This window comes from Salmo trutta, chromosome 3 (assembly GCF_901001165.1).
Source record: "Salmo trutta chromosome 3, fSalTru1.1, whole genome shotgun sequence".
Classification (NCBI taxonomy): domain Eukaryota; kingdom Metazoa; phylum Chordata; class Actinopteri; order Salmoniformes; family Salmonidae; genus Salmo; species Salmo trutta.
In genome coordinates, this window is record NC_042959.1 from 34,593,093 (window position 1) to 34,612,537 (window position 19,445).

General features: G+C 43.1%; 1 protein-coding gene across 1 annotated transcript; it reads left to right on the forward strand.

Moving 5' to 3' along the window:
- Window positions 1-15,217: 15,217 nt before the first annotated feature.
- Window positions 15,218-19,412, forward strand: LOC115173868 (T-cell leukemia homeobox protein 3). Its single transcript, XM_029732347.1, has 3 exons — window positions 15,218-15,978; window positions 17,266-17,500; window positions 18,743-19,412. Exons 1-3 carry the CDS (start codon window positions 15,561-15,563, stop codon window positions 18,924-18,926), a joined length of 837 nt encoding a protein of 278 aa, XP_029588207.1. The 5' UTR covers window positions 15,218-15,560; the 3' UTR covers window positions 18,927-19,412.
- The last annotated feature ends 33 nt before the right edge of the window (window positions 19,413-19,445 follow it).

Here is a 19,445-nt window from a genome sequence, read left to right on the forward strand (position 1 = left end):
GAAAGATTTAAAAGGATGGATTGTTTAGTTTAACTTCAATCAACTTCAAGAAGCTATTTTCTGATGAGCCAACTCCCACAGTCATAGCCTTGTAATTAAATGTAGTTAGTAAGCAATTAACAGTGAAGCAGCTTCACATTGTCTCCTTCCACTAGGGTTCTGCATTAACACTGGATTAAGGGAGAGATACTGTTTGGAGAAGAAATCTCTATGGTCCATATTTGCATATGGACAAATGATGGATTAATTACTATTAAAACATCAGCATCTTAATGAGTTAGAAAGCAATTAAGAGGTTGTTAGCAATAACACAGAACAGCTAGGAACACACATAGATGTTTAGAGAGAACACAAACACGCATACCAGTATGTACAAGATGTACAAAGAGAGAAAGTTACAGACAGAATATTTTCTCCCCTCACCCTCCCACCCTGTGCTTCTCTATCTCAGTCTCTCGTCCTTTCTTATTCCTCTCTCTTTTTCCCGAAATCAGCCTTTTTTCTCTCTCTCCCCCTCTCTTTCCACTATCTATTATCTGTCTCTCTTTCCTTTTTCCCTGAAACATGCTTACAGGGTGCAGTCCTGTGAAGGAATTTAATATGCAACTTTATATGAGAAACCTATTGTATGTGTCTCTGCCCATTCGGACTGCAATCTATCGGTTAGCCGGGCTAATGCAATAGAGAGAGCCTGGGCTATTTATCACAGCAAAGCCAAGCCTATATCTTCCTCTCTCGCTATCTCTGTCCCTTTCTCTCTCTCACACTCTATCTCTCTACTTATCCATCTTTCTTGTTCTCTCTCGTTCCCTCCCTTTCTCTCTCTCACAACTATCTCTCTACACATTCCTCCCTCTCTCGTTCTCTCTCCCTCTCTCTCTTGTTCTCTCTCTCCCTCTCTCTTTTTTTCTCTCTTTGTCTTTATTCTACTCATACATTCCAGCATGTGATTAAATCACTGGAACGATGAGCTATCACTGTCCAGAGGGCTTCTCTGTGTTAGAGATTGGGATTCTGCATTATCCAGCAACACTGGTCATTTCAACCATGTTTAAAGTCAAGACTTTAAAAAACAATGAAAACAAGTTTAGTGTCTTTATACTTGTTCTTTAATGTCCCCTTCCTCTCACACACATAGGCTACACAAACTCACACATACAAACAAACACAAACACACACACAGACACACACAGAGATTAGTCTTGGGTGGTATCCAGATTGTCATACTGACCTTGTGCCATCCTGGGATTTTCAGTAATACAGACCCTGAACACAAGGGGCACTATTTTCAAACCCCACTGAGCCTCTGTAATCCAAAGGTTAGCAATGCTAAAAAAGTACATGTAAAATCCCATAGAGAATGCTAACTAAATGCTATCAAATGCATTGTGAACATTTTATACTGTCTCTGACCTAAACTATTTGCAGGACAGACATCCCAGCTCATAAAGTTATACAATTAACTCAAAAATGCTACTAACAGTTTTCTGCACGCACAAAACAAATATTCGACAGCAAGGCTCTTGATCCAGGAGGGGAAGAAGCTCTGCTGAAGAAGCTAACCACTAGCTAGATAGCTAACTAGATACTAAATTAGCAGACCAAATGCACAACTGCAGAGCATTTAGCACATTTTAAAAAGTTAACTAAATAGTTATAAAATATCTAGCTGGCAAAGATTTAACTGTAAATTCCATACTGTAACTAGATCACCTGGCTCATGCTGCACAACAGTGAGTGACTCACAGGGCTCTGGTCTCTTGTCGTTGTGTGCTTGTAAACAAACACCACATGACTGGGGACAACTAGTAAGCTTCATAATTAAAAATTATGTGACTGGTGAAATGAGGAATACAGCATTGCACAAGTTGACTGCAGGTATTTACTTAAAAAAGTGGCTACAAATATTCACATTTATAAAAACAATTATAGTTTCAACGGTATTGACGGTATTGAAAAACCATCCCATGCCTATTTCCAAATACACTGGTACAGTATACCGCCCAAGCCTAACGGACACACACACAGACACACAGACACACGAACACACACACAAAGACAAAACTTTTGCATTAGCATACAGACTGATGAGCCACCTGCAGCGATTAAAAAATGCACATTGCTAAATTCATTACACAAATCAGCCGGATATATGGCCATTGTGTAATAGCTGATGGCAATTAATAAGAGATTAGTGGAAATCAGACTTATGATAACATCTCACCCAGAGGGCACTGCTGGAAATTAATAACCACACATTCATCTTCACAAACACACACACACACACACACACACAGGCACACACACAGGTGAGAGCACACACATCTCCGGTAAGTTATTCATGAAGAAACTGAATGGTGCAATACAATACAATCTCTCTCTCTCTCTCTCTCTCTCTCTCTTTCGCTCAGTTTGTAGCACAATCTGCTGAACTGTGTCAGCCAACCTTCTTTTCACTGCAGTGGGAGATCCCCATTGAAGACTGTGTTTCAATGTGTGTACAGTATCAATGGTTGAGGGTGTGTGGTGTGTGTGTGTGTGTGGGGGGGGGGGGGGGGGGGGGGTCACAGAGATGGGGAGGGGCAGCTGGATACTCTCCCCACCCCTAGGGGTCCTCACACCAATCAGCAGAGTGCACTGAGAATCAATTAACACCAGTGGGAGGGGGCAGAGGGTACGGACACACACACACACACAGACTCCCCGTCCACACACACACTCTGTCCACACACATGGTCCTGTCCGAGAAAATATCCATCAGAACGCACACACGTGTTGTATGCCAAAAACCACGCACACACACACAGAATTACACATGCTCATAAGCTTCTGTGTGTGTGTGTGTGTGTGTGTGTGTGTGTGTGTGTGTGTGTGTGTGTGTGTGTGTGTGTGTGTGTGTGTGTGTGTGTGTGTGTGTGTATCTCACTCTCCTGGTGTGCCCCGGTCTCTGGTGGTGAGAGGTTGGGGAACAGATTGGGGGTCAGCAGGGGAGGCAGGCCTGGGTCACCCCCATCCGTGTGTGTGTGTGTGTGTGTGTGTGTGTGTGTGTGTGTGTGTGTGTGTGTGTGTGTGTGTGTGTGTGTGTGTGTGTGTGTGTGTGTGTGTGTGTGTGTGTGTGTGTGTGTGTGTGTGTGTGTGTGTGTGTGTGTGTGTAGAGTGAGAGAGAGGGGGTACTATAATCACATGGGTGTAAAATGAATATGATAAATGATGTTCACTCCAAATTAACTTATACAGCCATCCTTTTGAATCCACAGGGAGAGAGAGGGGAAATCCCACTGGTCCAGGTGAGACTAGGAAACCTACTTACCTCTCCCTCTCTCTCTCTCTCTCTCTTTCTCTCTCCCTCTCTCTCTCTTTACATAGTTAAAAAGGCAGACGGCAAAGAACTAGAATGGAACGAGAAGTAAAAAGAGGAGAAAAGTGTGTGGTTCAACAGAAAAATGATTCTCTCCACTGCTCCACTACCGACAGTATCCAGACCCATCTGTTAACCCATTCCACACAGATACGAACGCACACACACACACTCTCCTCCTCCCTGCCCTGAGGGAGGGTAAGCTGATAGCCCTGTGCTGGTGTGAGTGACTGGTATTAGTTTCTCTCTCTGATACACACTAATGACGCACCAGGGACTAACTGATAAATAATGGGAAATCAATAGAGAAATAGAGCTCCATGCTCACTAACATACTACCTCTCTCTCACTCACTAACATACTGCCTCTCTCTCACTCACTAACACACTACCTCTCTCTCACTCACTAACACACTACCTCTCTCTCACTCACTAACATACTACCTCTCTCTCACTCACTAACATACTGCCTCTCTCTCACTCACTAACATACTACCTCTCTCACTCACTAACATACTACCTCTCTCTCACTCACTAACATACTACCTCTCTCTCACTCACTAACATACTACCTCTCTCACTCACTAACATACTACCTCCCTCACTCACTAACATACTACCTCACTCACTAACACACTACCTCTCTCTCACTCACTAACATACTGCCTCTCTCTCACTCACTAACATACTGCCTCTCTCTCACTCACTAACACACTACCTCTCTCTCACTCACTAACATACTACCTCTCTCTCACTCACTAACATACTGCCTCTCTCTCACTCACTAACACACTACCTCTCTCTCACTCACTAACATACTACCTCTCTCTCACTCACTAACATACTTCCTCTCTCTCACTCACTAACACACTACCTCTCTCTCACTCACTAACATACTACCTCTCTCTCTCTCACTCACTAACATACTACCTCTCTCTCACTCACTAACACACTACCTCTCACTCACTAACATACTACCTCTCTCTCACTCACTAACATACTGCCTCTCTCTCACTCACTAACACACTACCTCTCTCTCACTCACTAACATACTACCTCTCTCAATCACTAACATACTACCTCTCTCTCACTCACTAACATACTACCTCTCTCTCACTCACTAACATACTACCTCTCACTCACTAACAAACTACCTCTCTCTCACTCACTAACACACTACCTCTCTCTCACTCACTAACATACTACCTCTCTCTCACTCACTAACATACTACCTCTCTCTCACTCACTAACATACTGCCTCTCTCTCACTCACTAACATACTGCCTCTCTCTCACTCACTAACACACTACCTCTCTCTCTCTCACTCACTAACATACTGCCTCTCTCTCACTCACTAACATACTGCCTCGCTCTCACTCACTAACACACTACCTCTCTCTCACTCACTAACATACTACCTCTCTCTCACTCACTAACATACTGCCTCGCTCTCACTCACTAACACACTACCTCTCTCTCACTCACTACATACTACCTCTCTCTCACTCACTCACATACTACCTCTCTCTCACTCACTAACATACTACCTCTCTCTCACTCACTAACATACTACCTCTCTCTCACTCACTAACACACTACCTCTCACTCACTAACATACTACCTCTCTCTCACTCACTAACATACTACCTCTCTCTCACTCACTAACATACTACCTCTCTCACTCACTAACATACTACCTCTCTCTCACTCACTAACATACTACCTCTCTCTCACTCACTAACATACTACCTCTCTCTCACTCACTAACATACTACCTCTCTCTCACTCACTAACACACTACCTCTCTCTCACTCACTAACATAGTACCTCTCTCACTCACTAACATACTATCGTCCTCACATCACTAACATATTACCTCTCTCACTCACTAACATACTACCTCTCACTCACTAACATACTACCTCTCACTCACTAACATACTACCTCTCTCTCACTCACTAACACACTACCTCTCTCTCACTCACTAACATACTACCTCTCACTCACTCACTAACATCTACCTCTCACTCACTCATAACATACTACCTCTCTCACTCACTAACACACTACCTCTCTCACTCACTAACACACTACCTCTCTCTCACTCACTAACATACTACCTCTCTCTCACTCACTAACATACTGCCTCTCTCTCACTCACTAACATACTGCCTCTCTCTCACTCACTAACATACTGCCTCTCTCTCACTCACTAACACACTACCTCTCTCTCACTCACTAACATACTGCCTCTCTCTCACTCACTAACATACTGCCTCGCTCTCACTCACTAACACACTACCTCTCTCTCACTCACTAACATACTACCTCTCTCTCACTCACTAACATACTGCCTCGCTCTCACTCACTAACACACTACCTCTCTCTCACTCACTAACATACTACCTCTCTCTCACTCACTAACATACTACCTCTCTCTCACTCACTAACATACTACCTCTCTCTCACTCACTAACATACTACCTCTCTCTCACTCACTAACACACTACCTCTCACTCACTAACATACTACCTCTCTCTCACTCACTAACATACTGCCTCTCTCTCACTCACTAACATACTACCTCTCTCTCACTCACTAACATACTACCTCTCTCACTCACTAACATACTACCTCTCTTTCACTCACTAACATACTACCTCTCTCTCACTCACTAACATACTACCTCTCTCTCACTCACTAACATACTACCTCTCTCTCACTCACTAACACACTACCTCTCTCTCACTCACTAACATAGTACCTCTCTCACTCACTAACATACTATCTCTCTCACTCACTAACATATTACCTCTCTCACTCACTAACATACTACCTCTCACTCACTAACATACTACCTCTCACTCACTAACATACTACCTCTCTCTCACTCACTAACACACTACCTCTCTCTCACTCACTAACATACTACCTCTCACTCACTCACTAACATACTACCTCTCACTCACTCACTAACATACTACCTCTCTCTCACTCACTAACACACTACCTCTCTCACTCACTAACACACTACTTCTCTCTCACTCACTAACATACTACTTCTCACTCACTCACTAACATACTACCTCTCTCTCACTCACTAACACACTACCTCTCTCTCACTCACTAACACACTACCTCTCTCTCACTCACTAACATACTACCTCTCTCTCACTCACTAATATACTGCCTCTCTCTCACTCACTAACACACTACCTCTCTCTCACTCACTAACATACTACCTCTCTCTCACTCACTAACATACTACTTCTCTCTCTCACTCACTAACATACTACTTCTCTCTCACTCACTAACATACTACCTCTCTCTCACTCACTAACATACTACCTCTCTCACTCACTAACATACTACCTCTCTCTCACTCACTAACATACTACCTCTCTCTCACTCACTAACATACTACCTCTCTCACTCACTAACATACTACCTCTCTTTCACTCACTAACATACTACCTCTCTCTCACTCACTAACATACTACCTCTCTCTCACTCACTAACATACTACCTCTCTCTCACTCACTAACACACTACCTCTCTCTCACTCACTAACATAGTACCTCTCTCACTCACTAACATACTATCTCTCTCACTCACTAACATATTACCTCTCTCACTCACTAACATACTACCTCTCACTCACTAACATACTACCTCTCACTCACTAACATACTACCTCTCTCTCACTCACTAACACACTACCTCTCTCTCACTCACTAACATACTACCTCTCACTCACTCACTAACATACTACCTCTCTCTCACTCACTAACATACTACCTCTCTCTCACTCACTAACACACTACCTCTCACTCACTAACATACTACCTCTCTCTCACTCACTAACATACTGCCTCTCTCTCACTCACTAACACACTACCTCTCTCTCACTCACTAACATACTACCTCTCTCAATCACTAACATACTACCTCTCTCTCACTCACTAACATACTACCTCTCTCTCACTCACTAACATACTACCTCTCACTCACTAACAAACTACCTCTCTCTCACTCACTAACACACTACCTCTCTCTCACTCACTAACATACTACCTCTCTCTCACTCACTAACATACTGCCTCTCTCTCACTCACTAACATACTGCCTCTCTCTCACTCACTAACATACTGCCTCTCTCTCACTCACTAACACACTACCTCTCTCTCTCTCACTCACTAACATACTGCCTCTCTCTCACTCACTAACATACTGCCTCGCTCTCACTCACTAACACACTACCTCTCTCTCACTCACTAACATACTACCTCTCTCTCACTCACTAACATACTGCCTCGCTCTCACTCACTAACACACTACCTCTCTCTCACTCACTAACATACTACCTCTCTCTCACTCACTAACATACTACCTCTCTCTCACTCACTAACATACTACCTCTCTCTCACTCACTAACATACTACCTCTCTCTCACTCACTAACACACTACCTCTCACTCACTAACATACTACCTCTCTCTCACTCACTAACATACTGCCTCTCTCTCACTCACTAACATACTACCTCTCTCTCACTCACTAACATACTACCTCTCTCACTCACTAACATACTACCTCTCTCTCACTCACTAACATACTACCTCTCTCTCACTCACTAACATACTACCTCTCTCTCACTCACTAACATACTACCTCTCTCTCACTCACTAACACACTACCTCTCTCTCACTCACTAACATAGTACCTCTCTCACTCACTAACATACTATCTCTCTCACTCACTAACATATTACCTCTCTCACTCACTAACATACTACCTCTCACTCACTAACATACTACCTCTCACTCACTAACATACTACCTCTCTCTCACTCACTAACACACTACCTCTCTCTCACTCACTAACATACTACCTCTCACTCACTCACTAACATACTACCTCTCACTCACTCACTAACATACTACCTCTCTCTCACTCACTAACACACTACCTCTCTCACTCACTAACACACTACCTCTCTCTCACTCACTAACATACTACCTCTCTCTCACTCACTAACATACTGCCTCTCTCTCACTCACTAACATACTGCCTCTCTCTCACTCACTAACATACTGCCTCTCTCTCACTCACTAACACACTACCTCTCTCTCACTCACTAACATACTGCCTCTCTCTCACTCACTAACATACTGCCTCGCTCTCACTCACTAACACACTACCTCTCTCTCACTCACTAACATACTACCTCTCTCTCACTCACTAACATACTGCCTCGCTCTCACTCACTAACACACTACCTCTCTCTCACTCACTAACATACTACCTCTCTCTCACTCACTAACATACTACCTCTCTCTCACTCACTAACATACTACCTCTCTCTCACTCACTAACATACTACCTCTCTCTCACTCACTAACACACTACCTCTCACTCACTAACATACTACCTCTCTCTCACTCACTAACATACTGCCTCTCTCTCACTCACTAACATACTACCTCTCTCTCACTCACTAACATACTACCTCTCTCACTCACTAACATACTACCTCTCTTTCACTCACTAACATACTACCTCTCTCTCACTCACTAACATACTACCTCTCTCTCACTCACTAACATACTACCTCTCTCTCACTCACTAACCATACTACCAACCTCTCTCTCACTCACTACACACTATCTACCATCTCTCTCCTCACTAACATGTACATCTCTCTCACGCACTAACATACTTATCCGTCTCTTCACTCACTAACATACTTACACTATCTCACTCACTAACATACGACCTCTCACTCACTAACATACTACTCGCTCACTCACTAACTAACTACTAAACTACCTCTCTCTCACTCACTAACATACTACCGCCTCACTCACTCACTACATACTACCCTCCTCACTCACTCACTAACATACTACCTCTTCTCCGCACACTCACTAACATACTACGAACACTCTCTCTCACATCACTAACACCACTACCTCTCTCACGCACTAACATACTACTGGCTCATCTCACTCACTAAACATACTACGTCTCATCTCACTCACGAACATACTCACCTCTCTCTCACTCACTAACACACTACCTCTCTCTCACTCACTAACATACTACCTCTCTCTCACTCACTAATATACTGCCTCTCTCTCACTCACTAACACACTACCTCTCTCTCACTCACTAACATACTACCTCTCTCTCACTCACTAACATACTACTTCTCTCTCTCACTCACTAACATACTACTTCTCTCTCACTCACTAACATACTACCTCTCTCTCACTCACTAACATACTACCTCTCTCACTCACTAACATACTACCTCTCTCTCACTCACTAACATACTACCTCTCTCTCACTCACTAACATACTACCTCTCTCTCACTCACTAACATACTACCTCCCTCCCTCACTCACTAACATACTACCTCTCTCTCACTCACTAACATACTACCTCCCTCCCTCACTCACTAACACACTACCTCTCTCTCACTCACTAACATACTACCTCTCTCTCACTCACTAACATACTACCTCTCTCACTCACTAACATACTACCTCTCTCACTCACTAACATACTACCTCTCTCTCACTCACTAACATACTACCTCTCTCTCACTCACTAACATACTACCTCTCTCTCTCTCACTCACTAACATACTACCTCTCTCACTCACTAACATACTATCTCTCTCACTCACTAACATACTACCTCTCTCACTCACTAACATACTACCTCTCTCTCACTCACTAACATACTACCTCTCTCTCACTCACTAACATACTACTTCTCGTTCCCTCACTAACATACTACTTCTCTCTCACTCACTAACATACTACTTCTCTCTCGCTCACTAACATACTACTTCTCTCTCACTCAGTAACATACTACCTCTCTCTCACTCACTAACATACTACCTCTCTCTCACTCACTAACACACTACCTCTCACTCACTCAGTCACACCTCAGACCAGCACGTGTGTGCAGGGAAATGTATGAAAGTTTGTGCATTGTGTCTGTCTTTGTGTGTGTGTGTGTGTGTGTGTGTGTGTGTGTGTGTGTGTGTGTGTGTGTGTGTGTGTGTGTGTGTGTGTGTGTGTGTGTGTGTGTGTGTGTGTGTGTGCGCGCGTGCGTGCGTGCGTGTGTCAGACTGCAGCCTGGGGCAGGACAGGTGGGACTGGTGGCAGTGCAGGCCAGGCGAAGCAGGGGACTGGAGTATCTCCTCTATCAGGGAGGGGAGCACTACGGCTGGTGGCAGCTGGTCCCTTCCCCCCCTCCCTTCTTCCCTCCACCAGCACCCCGCGGGAAGGCAACAGGAGGGGTGAGGAGGTCAAAAGGCAGAAGAATGGGCAGAACGGCGACACGCAGGATAATCGGCTTTTATGAAGCGCAGAGAACAGAGAGGGCTGGTAAGCGCTGCTCTGACACAATGATACTGAGATGAACACTAATGAATTAACACATTAACACAGGACCAAGGGGCCTGCAGGTCGCCTCAGCTGCTCACACACACACAAACACACACACACACACAAATCAAGTCTGACACATCTACACACTCGCTAACGTGCTCACTAATTAATTTCATTAGTCATTTGTCAAGGACAGCCAAACGCGTTTTGAAATGTGATGCTTTTTGAAACATTGGGGTGTCTGGGTCTAAAAACTATGACATACAGACACAGACAGACAGACAGACAGACAGACAGACAGACAGACAGACAGACAGACAGACAGACAGACAGACAGACAGACAGACAGACAGACAGACAGACAGACAGACAGACAGACAGACAGAGGGATGCAGGGATGCAGAGAGACAGACAGTCATGCGGACAGAGAGGCAGTCAGGTAGACATGTAGCAACACAGACAGGCAGACAGACAGACAGACACTAACCAAAGCCATGTGATACTCATTAATGTGTTAATGCCGATTCTCTTACATCTCAATCTGGTCCATCCTTTTCCTCTCCATCCACCCCTTTAACTCAAGATCGTGTGGTTACCTTCCTGCCCCCCCTCCTCCTCTCCCTCCCCCTTTCTCTTTCTTTCTCGCTGTCTCTGTCTAACCAGCATGAAGAGGCAGACGTGCATTCAACCATCAGACAAATGTTCCACACACAAACACACACACTCACACACTTGATCTAAGCCAAAACCCATCCTTCCTTTTATTTTTTACAAACCAAGAACACAATACTCAACAAATATCTCAAAATATATTCAATAAAACAAACATTTTCTGTGATTGGCTTTGTCTTCCAAAACTATTTTAGCCAATAGTAGCCTACTAAGGACTTTGTGCAATGTCCTGTACCCACAAGGGCAAAGCCCTTCCACCCCATAGTCCTGTGTTTCATGCTCTAACACAGTGTAAGTCACAGGCAGGGTTATCCTCGTCCCCAAAGGGACTGCAGATCCCGTTCCACCCATGTCCGACCTATTGAATCATCCCACCGAGCATGTCAGCATGCAACACAATTCACACACTGGGAACACCATACACTGAGCATGGAAAAGAGAAAGCATTATATTTCTCTTTCATTGTAAACAGAGATGTATTCTGTCAAGCAATGTAGGCTAATGTGAAATAGCCCCAATAAATGCTGTATGACACAAGCTTCATTGATTGCTATAGCTGCCTGTTGCCCAATAGCCAGCACCAATGTCTTGGAGCTTAATATGTATATTAAATACTTTAAATATTTCATGAGGATGGCAGGAAAAGAATCGTTGGGAGCGGTAAAGTTTCATTAGCAACTCCATTTGGCTGCGAGGCAATCTCGTCCTCTACTACTGTCGCTTCTATTGCAATAAAACACATCTCTCTAGTCCCTCTCTCCTTCCTTATCCCACACTCATCTCCCCGTTTTCCCTCCCTTTCTACATATCATAATAAAACATTTGTAGATCCTCTTTAAATGCACTATTACTTACGGCTGCCTTTTCATATTCTAACATCACGGGCACTTTAGTGACGACAGAAAAACGCGTCATTCATTATTCAAAAGAAGACGATCACGTCCCTAAGAGAGACAGAAGCCCGCTCGTGAAATTGATAACAGTGGAGACTCGTGCAATAAAAATGGAGCCCGCGGGTGCCACGAGCCCGAACCTCGATTATGCAGATCAAGTGGTAATTTCTCAAACAAATCGCACGCTTTCAGTCTTTTGTTCCCTTTTCTTTGGACTGGAGCATATCTCTCCAGAGAACCAGAATGCCAGCTGAATATATTGGCTTTGCAATTTTGCACGAGAATTGACGTTCTAGCAGAGGGTCATTTAGATGAAGAGAGCTCACCAAAGTCCAGTGTTACGCCAATTACTCGACTAATAATTATAAGTGTTACAATTATTTTAGCCTACTATAGTATTGGCATAGTTGTTTTTTTGTAACCACTATTATATAATTGTTGTTAAAGGCTTTAACATTTTTGTTCGAAAGTAGGCATATCTACAGGGAGTCTTGTTTCCTGATCTGTTTGTGCTCTTGCCAAGTCCATTGGTGTCATTGTCAATCAAGCACACTCGTCTTTTTTATAAAGTTAATATGTTTTGTATCCATTAGCGTATTTATTTATTTCTAGTATTTCTATGATTTACTACAGCTATTGTTATTTTATAAACCTAATTATGATTTTATAATCCATACAGTGGGCCTATGATGCTTATATGTAGTTTCTTGTATGTAGTTCTGTCTTTGAGCTGTTCTTGTCTATTGATGTTCTGTATTATGTCATTCTGTATTATGTTTCATGTTTTTGTGTGGACCCCAGGAAGAGTAGCTGCTGCTTTTGCAACAGCTAATTGGGATCCTAATAAAATACAAAATACCAAAAGCTTTCTCCGCAATTAGTGACATCATGGGTGGTTTTTCGGAGTATATCGGGGCTAATGTGACATCATTTCGGAAAATCTGAGGATTACACAAACTCATTTACACCCACGGCCCCTGGACCAACGTTTCCCGGTCCCAGTCCGCTCATTCCATTTCCAGTGGCGCCTAGCCTATGGCACGGTTTCCGCTGCGTTCCAAAATCCAGTGTAGCAAAAAGTACGAAAAAGATATAGAAAAAAGCAACGGTATATGCGTACAGATTGCATACATTCGATTTAGATTTATATGACAATCTAAAAATAAATATATATGAAACATATGATTTTATAAATCTATGAACAACATACACAATGAAAAGTGTGTATGATTTTAATATGACATAGCCCTGATAACTATATAAGCAGTAGCCTAAATGTGTACGGTGAAATGAGAGCTTCTACAGTCCAATTCTTCCCCATGGAAATATGGCCACCAGTGGGGTCACATATGGCGGGGGAAACTAGCCAATTCTGCCAGTCCGTATTGCTAAATAACCACCTCAAGTTTTAGTTTTTTGATTCCTCGTTTATTCGTTTACAGATAACACATGTATTGTAAACTACTTCAAAAGTATTACTACGAAATAATTATTAATCATAGAGGAATTTCCGCTGGATGAATATGAAAAACTTAACGCACTTTTGATATAAAAAAAACCACGTTTAATGGTGAGATGGAACAGAATAGCCTAATGTGCATTGGTCAAGAAACAAACAACACGATAACCTCAATTTACTCGTGGAACAAATTTGATCGAGCTGATAATTGTGGGCGGTAGGCTGCCTATCTCATATTGACTCATCAAATGAATCATGAAAACAGTCTTGTTCATTATAGTTACAGTTATCTATGCGTGTCAAAATTAAAACGTATTGCAACCCAAAATATAGGGTTCAATTATAGGCTAATAATAATACAATTTAAAAAAAGTGAAACCTGTGTTGAAAATCTTGGCTATTGTAAATAAATTAAATGAAAATGTTAAATGGGTGAAAGACTAGGCCTATATCAGCACTGGAGATGAGGACAGGAACCCATTTCAGCAAGGCTCTAGCCAGGGGTCGAGAAACAGTTAATTGTGTCCGTCTTTTCATTGCGTCTGATGGGCAGCAGGTTCCAGCGACCATGCCGGCCCTCCACTTCATCTGTACTAGCCCGTGGCCTCGTCACACAATTCCCTTTTATTAACATTTGATGTGGCACAGCGGTGGCATAGTTCAGGCCTTATAAGGACTTTAAGCAGTATTCCTATTATAATTATTAATCCTGGCGTGTGTATGACATAACCCACTGGTTTACTTACAGAGGAGGATTAAACTGTAGCTGTGAACGGATGCTCGTAATCATAACTGAGAGGTGATGCCTCGCTTGTTCTATACCTCAAACCAATGGCCCTAACCAAGGACCACTTCAATCCGTGACGAATAGAGAGAAACTCTTGTGTTAATAAAGGCCCTCTCGTGTTTCTCATAGAAGAAAAAAATATATATAATACGACTGAACTGCCTGCATTAATCTCCACTACTCCATACTGGTCCGGAGAGAGACGCAACACACGTAGCGTTATGGACTGTTTTGCCTATCACAGATATACCACAGAGATAAAACAGAGGCATAAACAAGAAAGAGACAAGAGCTATCGAGATAATCAACGATAAAACAGAATATTATACAAATAGGAAAGGCAATAGGAAATATAAATATAGGTAGGCCTAAGTGTTGCAACTCTTGTCTGTTATTTCAGTTCAATGGAAATATTATATTACAGCATACTGCATTTCCATGGAGACCGGGACAATGGTTACAAAATAGAGATTAGAAAACATGGACTCGGATCCCCTTTTGAAAACCTGTAAACCCACTATGTCAAGTGAAGGATTGTCCAAACAGGTCAAATTAAAAGGTTTAGAAATCGATGCTCTGATATCGCACTAAATTGACCAACTCTGAGATCTAGGAAGGAGTATGGTGTCAAGTGATACCCACCATGCTTCAATCAGTCATTAAAATGACAACCAATGAACAGTCAAGGCGTTGACAGCATCAACCAATAGAAGCACAGGAATGGGTTTTTTGGGGGGAAACAGCAAGACCAAGATGTTTTGACGCAGGGAGTAGAGCGTCAGAGACGTCTCCAAACGCACATCAAACTTTCACTGGCGCTCCCGAGGATGATCTGAAGGAGGCCTTTCCGAAGTTGCAGACGGTGGGATTTTGAAAGGAAGATGACATTGGAGACAACGGCATCTTCTCTTTGGCACAAACAGGCCGTTTAACCTCGTAATTTAATTTCCATCCAGTCCAGCCATCCCACGGTCTATTGAAAGGTGAGGATGGAGCGCGCACCCAGCGCCCCAAGTCCTCCTCCCAAAGCGGCCCAGCACGAACCCATCAGCTTCGGTATCGACCAGATACTCAGTAGCGGTGCTGACTCAGAGACCGGCCGGACCAGCAGCAGATACGGTTCGGATACAAGCAGTGGAGACGGTTACCGTTTGGGAAGCCCAACTGGAGGGAACGCTGCCTCCTACACTGCGCTGTCCATCTCCCTCTCCGGCATGGTACCACAGTTAGAGGATCCTGGTTTGTACGGAGTGAACTGTAGCCTGGGCAGCAGAGGAGTGATCCGGGTGCCTGCTCACAGACCGTTGACTACCTCGGGGCCGCCGCACTTGATGAGCGCTGTACCCGGGTATGGAGGCCTGTGTTACCCGTGGGTCGGGAATAGGTTCGCCAAGGAAAGGTTATCAGGTAACTTTCCGATAGAACCCTTAGCATCAAATAATGTTAGTGAAAAAAATACACAATTTCATGCGCAGTGATTTAGGTTATCTATGTTTCCCGTAATGGCAATTTTACTTTCAATGTGTTCAAAACAGCTTAGTTTACAATAAGCGTGCAATAAGCTTAGAAAAAGTGAAACGACTAATAACAACGATAACGATACAGCAATAAACATTTAAATAATAAGGATGATGTGATCAATAAAATAACAAGGCACATTAATTCAATCTTCAACCTTTTATGCATACAAAAAAAATAAGAAAATGTAGGCTTACATTTTTTTTAAATGCAGTCATTTAGCAGACTCGACCCATGCAATTTTACTGAAATTGTAGCCTGTTTCATTGTTTATCTTAATCATTTAGCTTATGTGAATATTACAATACTTAGCCTATACTATAGCAACGAAAATCACACAAATATTTAATTGGTCTATAAAAAGATGGCCTTTCAAAACGAAATGAGTGAGAAAAATCTCAAACAAATAATTTGGTGCTAGAAGACCCCAAGCCTAAATCAATGAAAATGGAGGCATTTACAGAGAGATAAAATAAAATATAAATATACTATTTTGGTGGATACTTACAATGAAATTTCAATCAATTATAGGCTACCAATTAAAACGTGATTAACATACCACGTGAAATAGGAAAACATAATAAACAATAGTTTTGTAGCAATTATGTTGGGCGTCATTATTTTCCACAACGAGTTTTTTTTTCGCCATAATTCACACCCAACAGTTTAGACAAAGATATATGAAGAACTCAAAAACATTCTCGCCAAGAGTGGTCTCCCATAGTTTGAATGTTAGGGAATAATACTATAGATTTATTTACATTTTTTTATGTTCCAATTCGGCACCCAGAACTGAAGCCAAAATGATTTACTCCCTGTATTTACTAGGCTATTTCATGTGATTGTTTGTTCACGCTAGAGGAGGCAAGCCTAACTTCAATAGCCAGACAGGAATGATATCTTTATTCACAGAAAATAATCGGATAAAATAGAACTGCTCGGTTTTATTCAGACGCCAAATTAACCAATAGAAGAAATATTCTTCTGTTCTACTACTTTCTTTCTCCAAAAACATTTATAGCCTAACCTTTGTTTTCGGGTGAGGATTATGTAGGCCCTACAAGTAGGTCTACTACCAAACCTTATCCACTGTACAACAAAGTTGGAGGCTCACCTCACTTTTCCACTGCGTAAACTCAACCTCCAGTCTGTCTGTCTTTCTGCTCTCTCCATCAGCTCTCGTGCCATTCACGGTGACCCGGCGAATAGGTCATCCATACCAGAACCGCACGCCGCCCAAACGGAAAAAGCCTCGGACATCGTTCTCTCGTGTGCAGATTTGTGAGTTGGAGAAGCGCTTCCACCGGCAGAAGTACCTCGCGAGCGCCGAGCGGGCCACCCTTGCCAAGAGCCTGAAGATGACGGATGCGCAAGTCAAGACCTGGTTCCAGAACCGACGGACCAAATGGAGGTCAGTTGATCCATGAGCTTACCTGTTTACTCAAACCTTGAGTTGACCTCATATAGAGGGACAGGGGCGCAACTTTGGTTTCAGAAGTGGGGGGGACATAATTATTATATATTTTTTTAATCCAGTTGGATAAACACTCTAAACAGCCTACCCGACCGCTCGGAGGCATCCGCATGGTCCTAAACACACCGTTGCCTTGTTTTGTATCACACATAAAACTGGGGGGACCAAAAATGCAATGTCCCCCGTCACCAGTGAAAGTTGCGCCCATGGAGATGGATACAGGGCTCTAGTGCCCAAAAGCCCGTTTTAGCATGGGCGGGCCATTGATGACTCTCACCGTTTTGAAGTAGTCAACTGGGTGGGACTTCCTATGGGTTAAGGAAGGATCACATGATTCCACCTGGTCGTCAGGAGGGATCAGCCAATTAATTATACTAGTGAGCAAACATCCCATAACTGCAGACGGCACTAAATCGCCAAACTTGACTTTATACCTTTTCAAACAACACACTACAGCTGACAGTATTCACCCTTCCAGTTTCTTTGCCAAGTCATAGAAGTAGTCGAAGATGAAAATCGTCTACTTCAAAATAGACATGGCCTCAATGGCGCTGCCCATGCTCTCACAGACACCATAAATAGGACAGGTGCAACGATGTGATGTCTATCTAAGTCTACGGTTTACCTCTTCATTTGACATGTTTTCAAGTCTCATTCACCAGTCACTTCCGCTCATGTGCAATTAGTCTGGGGGGAGAGGTTAGCTTTAGCTAGGCCTTAATGGGGGACTACTAATGTTTGGGTTGTGTGAATGTATAATTGCAGTGGATTTTAAACTAAAGGCAAAACAGACGCAGGCTGTTCTTACCATTATGTTTCTTTCTTCCTGGCACTGACTTCTATTCCTGGTTCTGCTGGTGGTAGGCCTACAGATATTCCCAGCGTTTTTTGGGGAAGAAACATTTGGGATTTACCAGCTGGTTCCAGTTGCCTAGTGCGCTTATTATGGGCTTGTTCAGGAGAGTCGCTATGATCTATGTACTGTGAAGCCAATTTTTTTACACTTGTGTTCTAAGAAGAAATAAGCTATAGATGCATGTGGAAAGTTGAGGCGGTTTATAAATGTCCACTATAGGCTACCTAAGTTTGACCATCGCTGAACGTCAACATATCAATATTCTTTGTTCATAATTCAATTTTATGCAATTCATCTCTCTCTCTCTGTCTTTGCTCTCTCAGGAGACAGACAGCGGAGGAAAGGGAGGCTGAGCGTCAACAGGCCAATCGGCTGATCCTGCAACTGCAGGCCGACGCCCTCCACAAGTCCCTCGGCGAATCAGCAGGCTCCGACCCACTGTGCTCACATAACTCCTCCCTGTACGCCCTGCAGAATATGCAGCCCTGGGCCGAGGAGAGGGAGTAGGAGGAAGTCTCCCCCAACCGCTGTTCCAGGGTCACACATTTGTTTATCCGTCCAATTGGGGTGATCTGATCTGATCTGATCTGATCCTAGATTATTTGTTGGTGCCAAAATGGAGGGTATGGACAGTGTGATGCCACTTTGAGACTGTGTAGAGACTAGGCGCCTGATAGGACCACACCCTCAACCTGAATGAATGACTGCACTGTCGACATTACACAAGCACCCTTACCAGTTTCCACAAGTGTTTTTACCCCTATCTGGCCTTATGTTACATTCCACACTGTGACTCTATGGCTAAAGACTGAGGTTGTAGACTAAAATTGACAAGGAAGGATAGGAGGAGGACTGTGTGTAAGGTAGAGGGATAGATAGAGGAGTGTAGGAGAGAGGGAGGAATTCCTATGAGGATGTAAATGTTTCATAATTTGTACTTGGGATGTATACATATGTAAATAACGATATAAACTCTTCACTTGAGATCACTTTGCTTATGTTTTTTTGTGAGATAGAGACATGAAT

What these genes read in the sequence shown, in the direction of transcription:
- LOC115173868 (XM_029732347.1), top strand. Translation starts at nt 15,561, where the DNA reads ATGGAGCGCGCACCCAGCGCCCCAAGTCCTCCTCCCAAAGCGGCCCAG. An exon ending in CGCCAAGGAAAGGTTATCAG is followed by an intron (nt 15,979 to 17,265) that starts GTAACTTTCCGA and finishes TCTCTCCATCAG; the next exon opens with CTCTCGTGCCATTCACGGTG. An exon ending in AACCGACGGACCAAATGGAG is followed by an intron (nt 17,501 to 18,742) that starts GTCAGTTGATCC and finishes TTGCTCTCTCAG; the next exon opens with GAGACAGACAGCGGAGGAAA.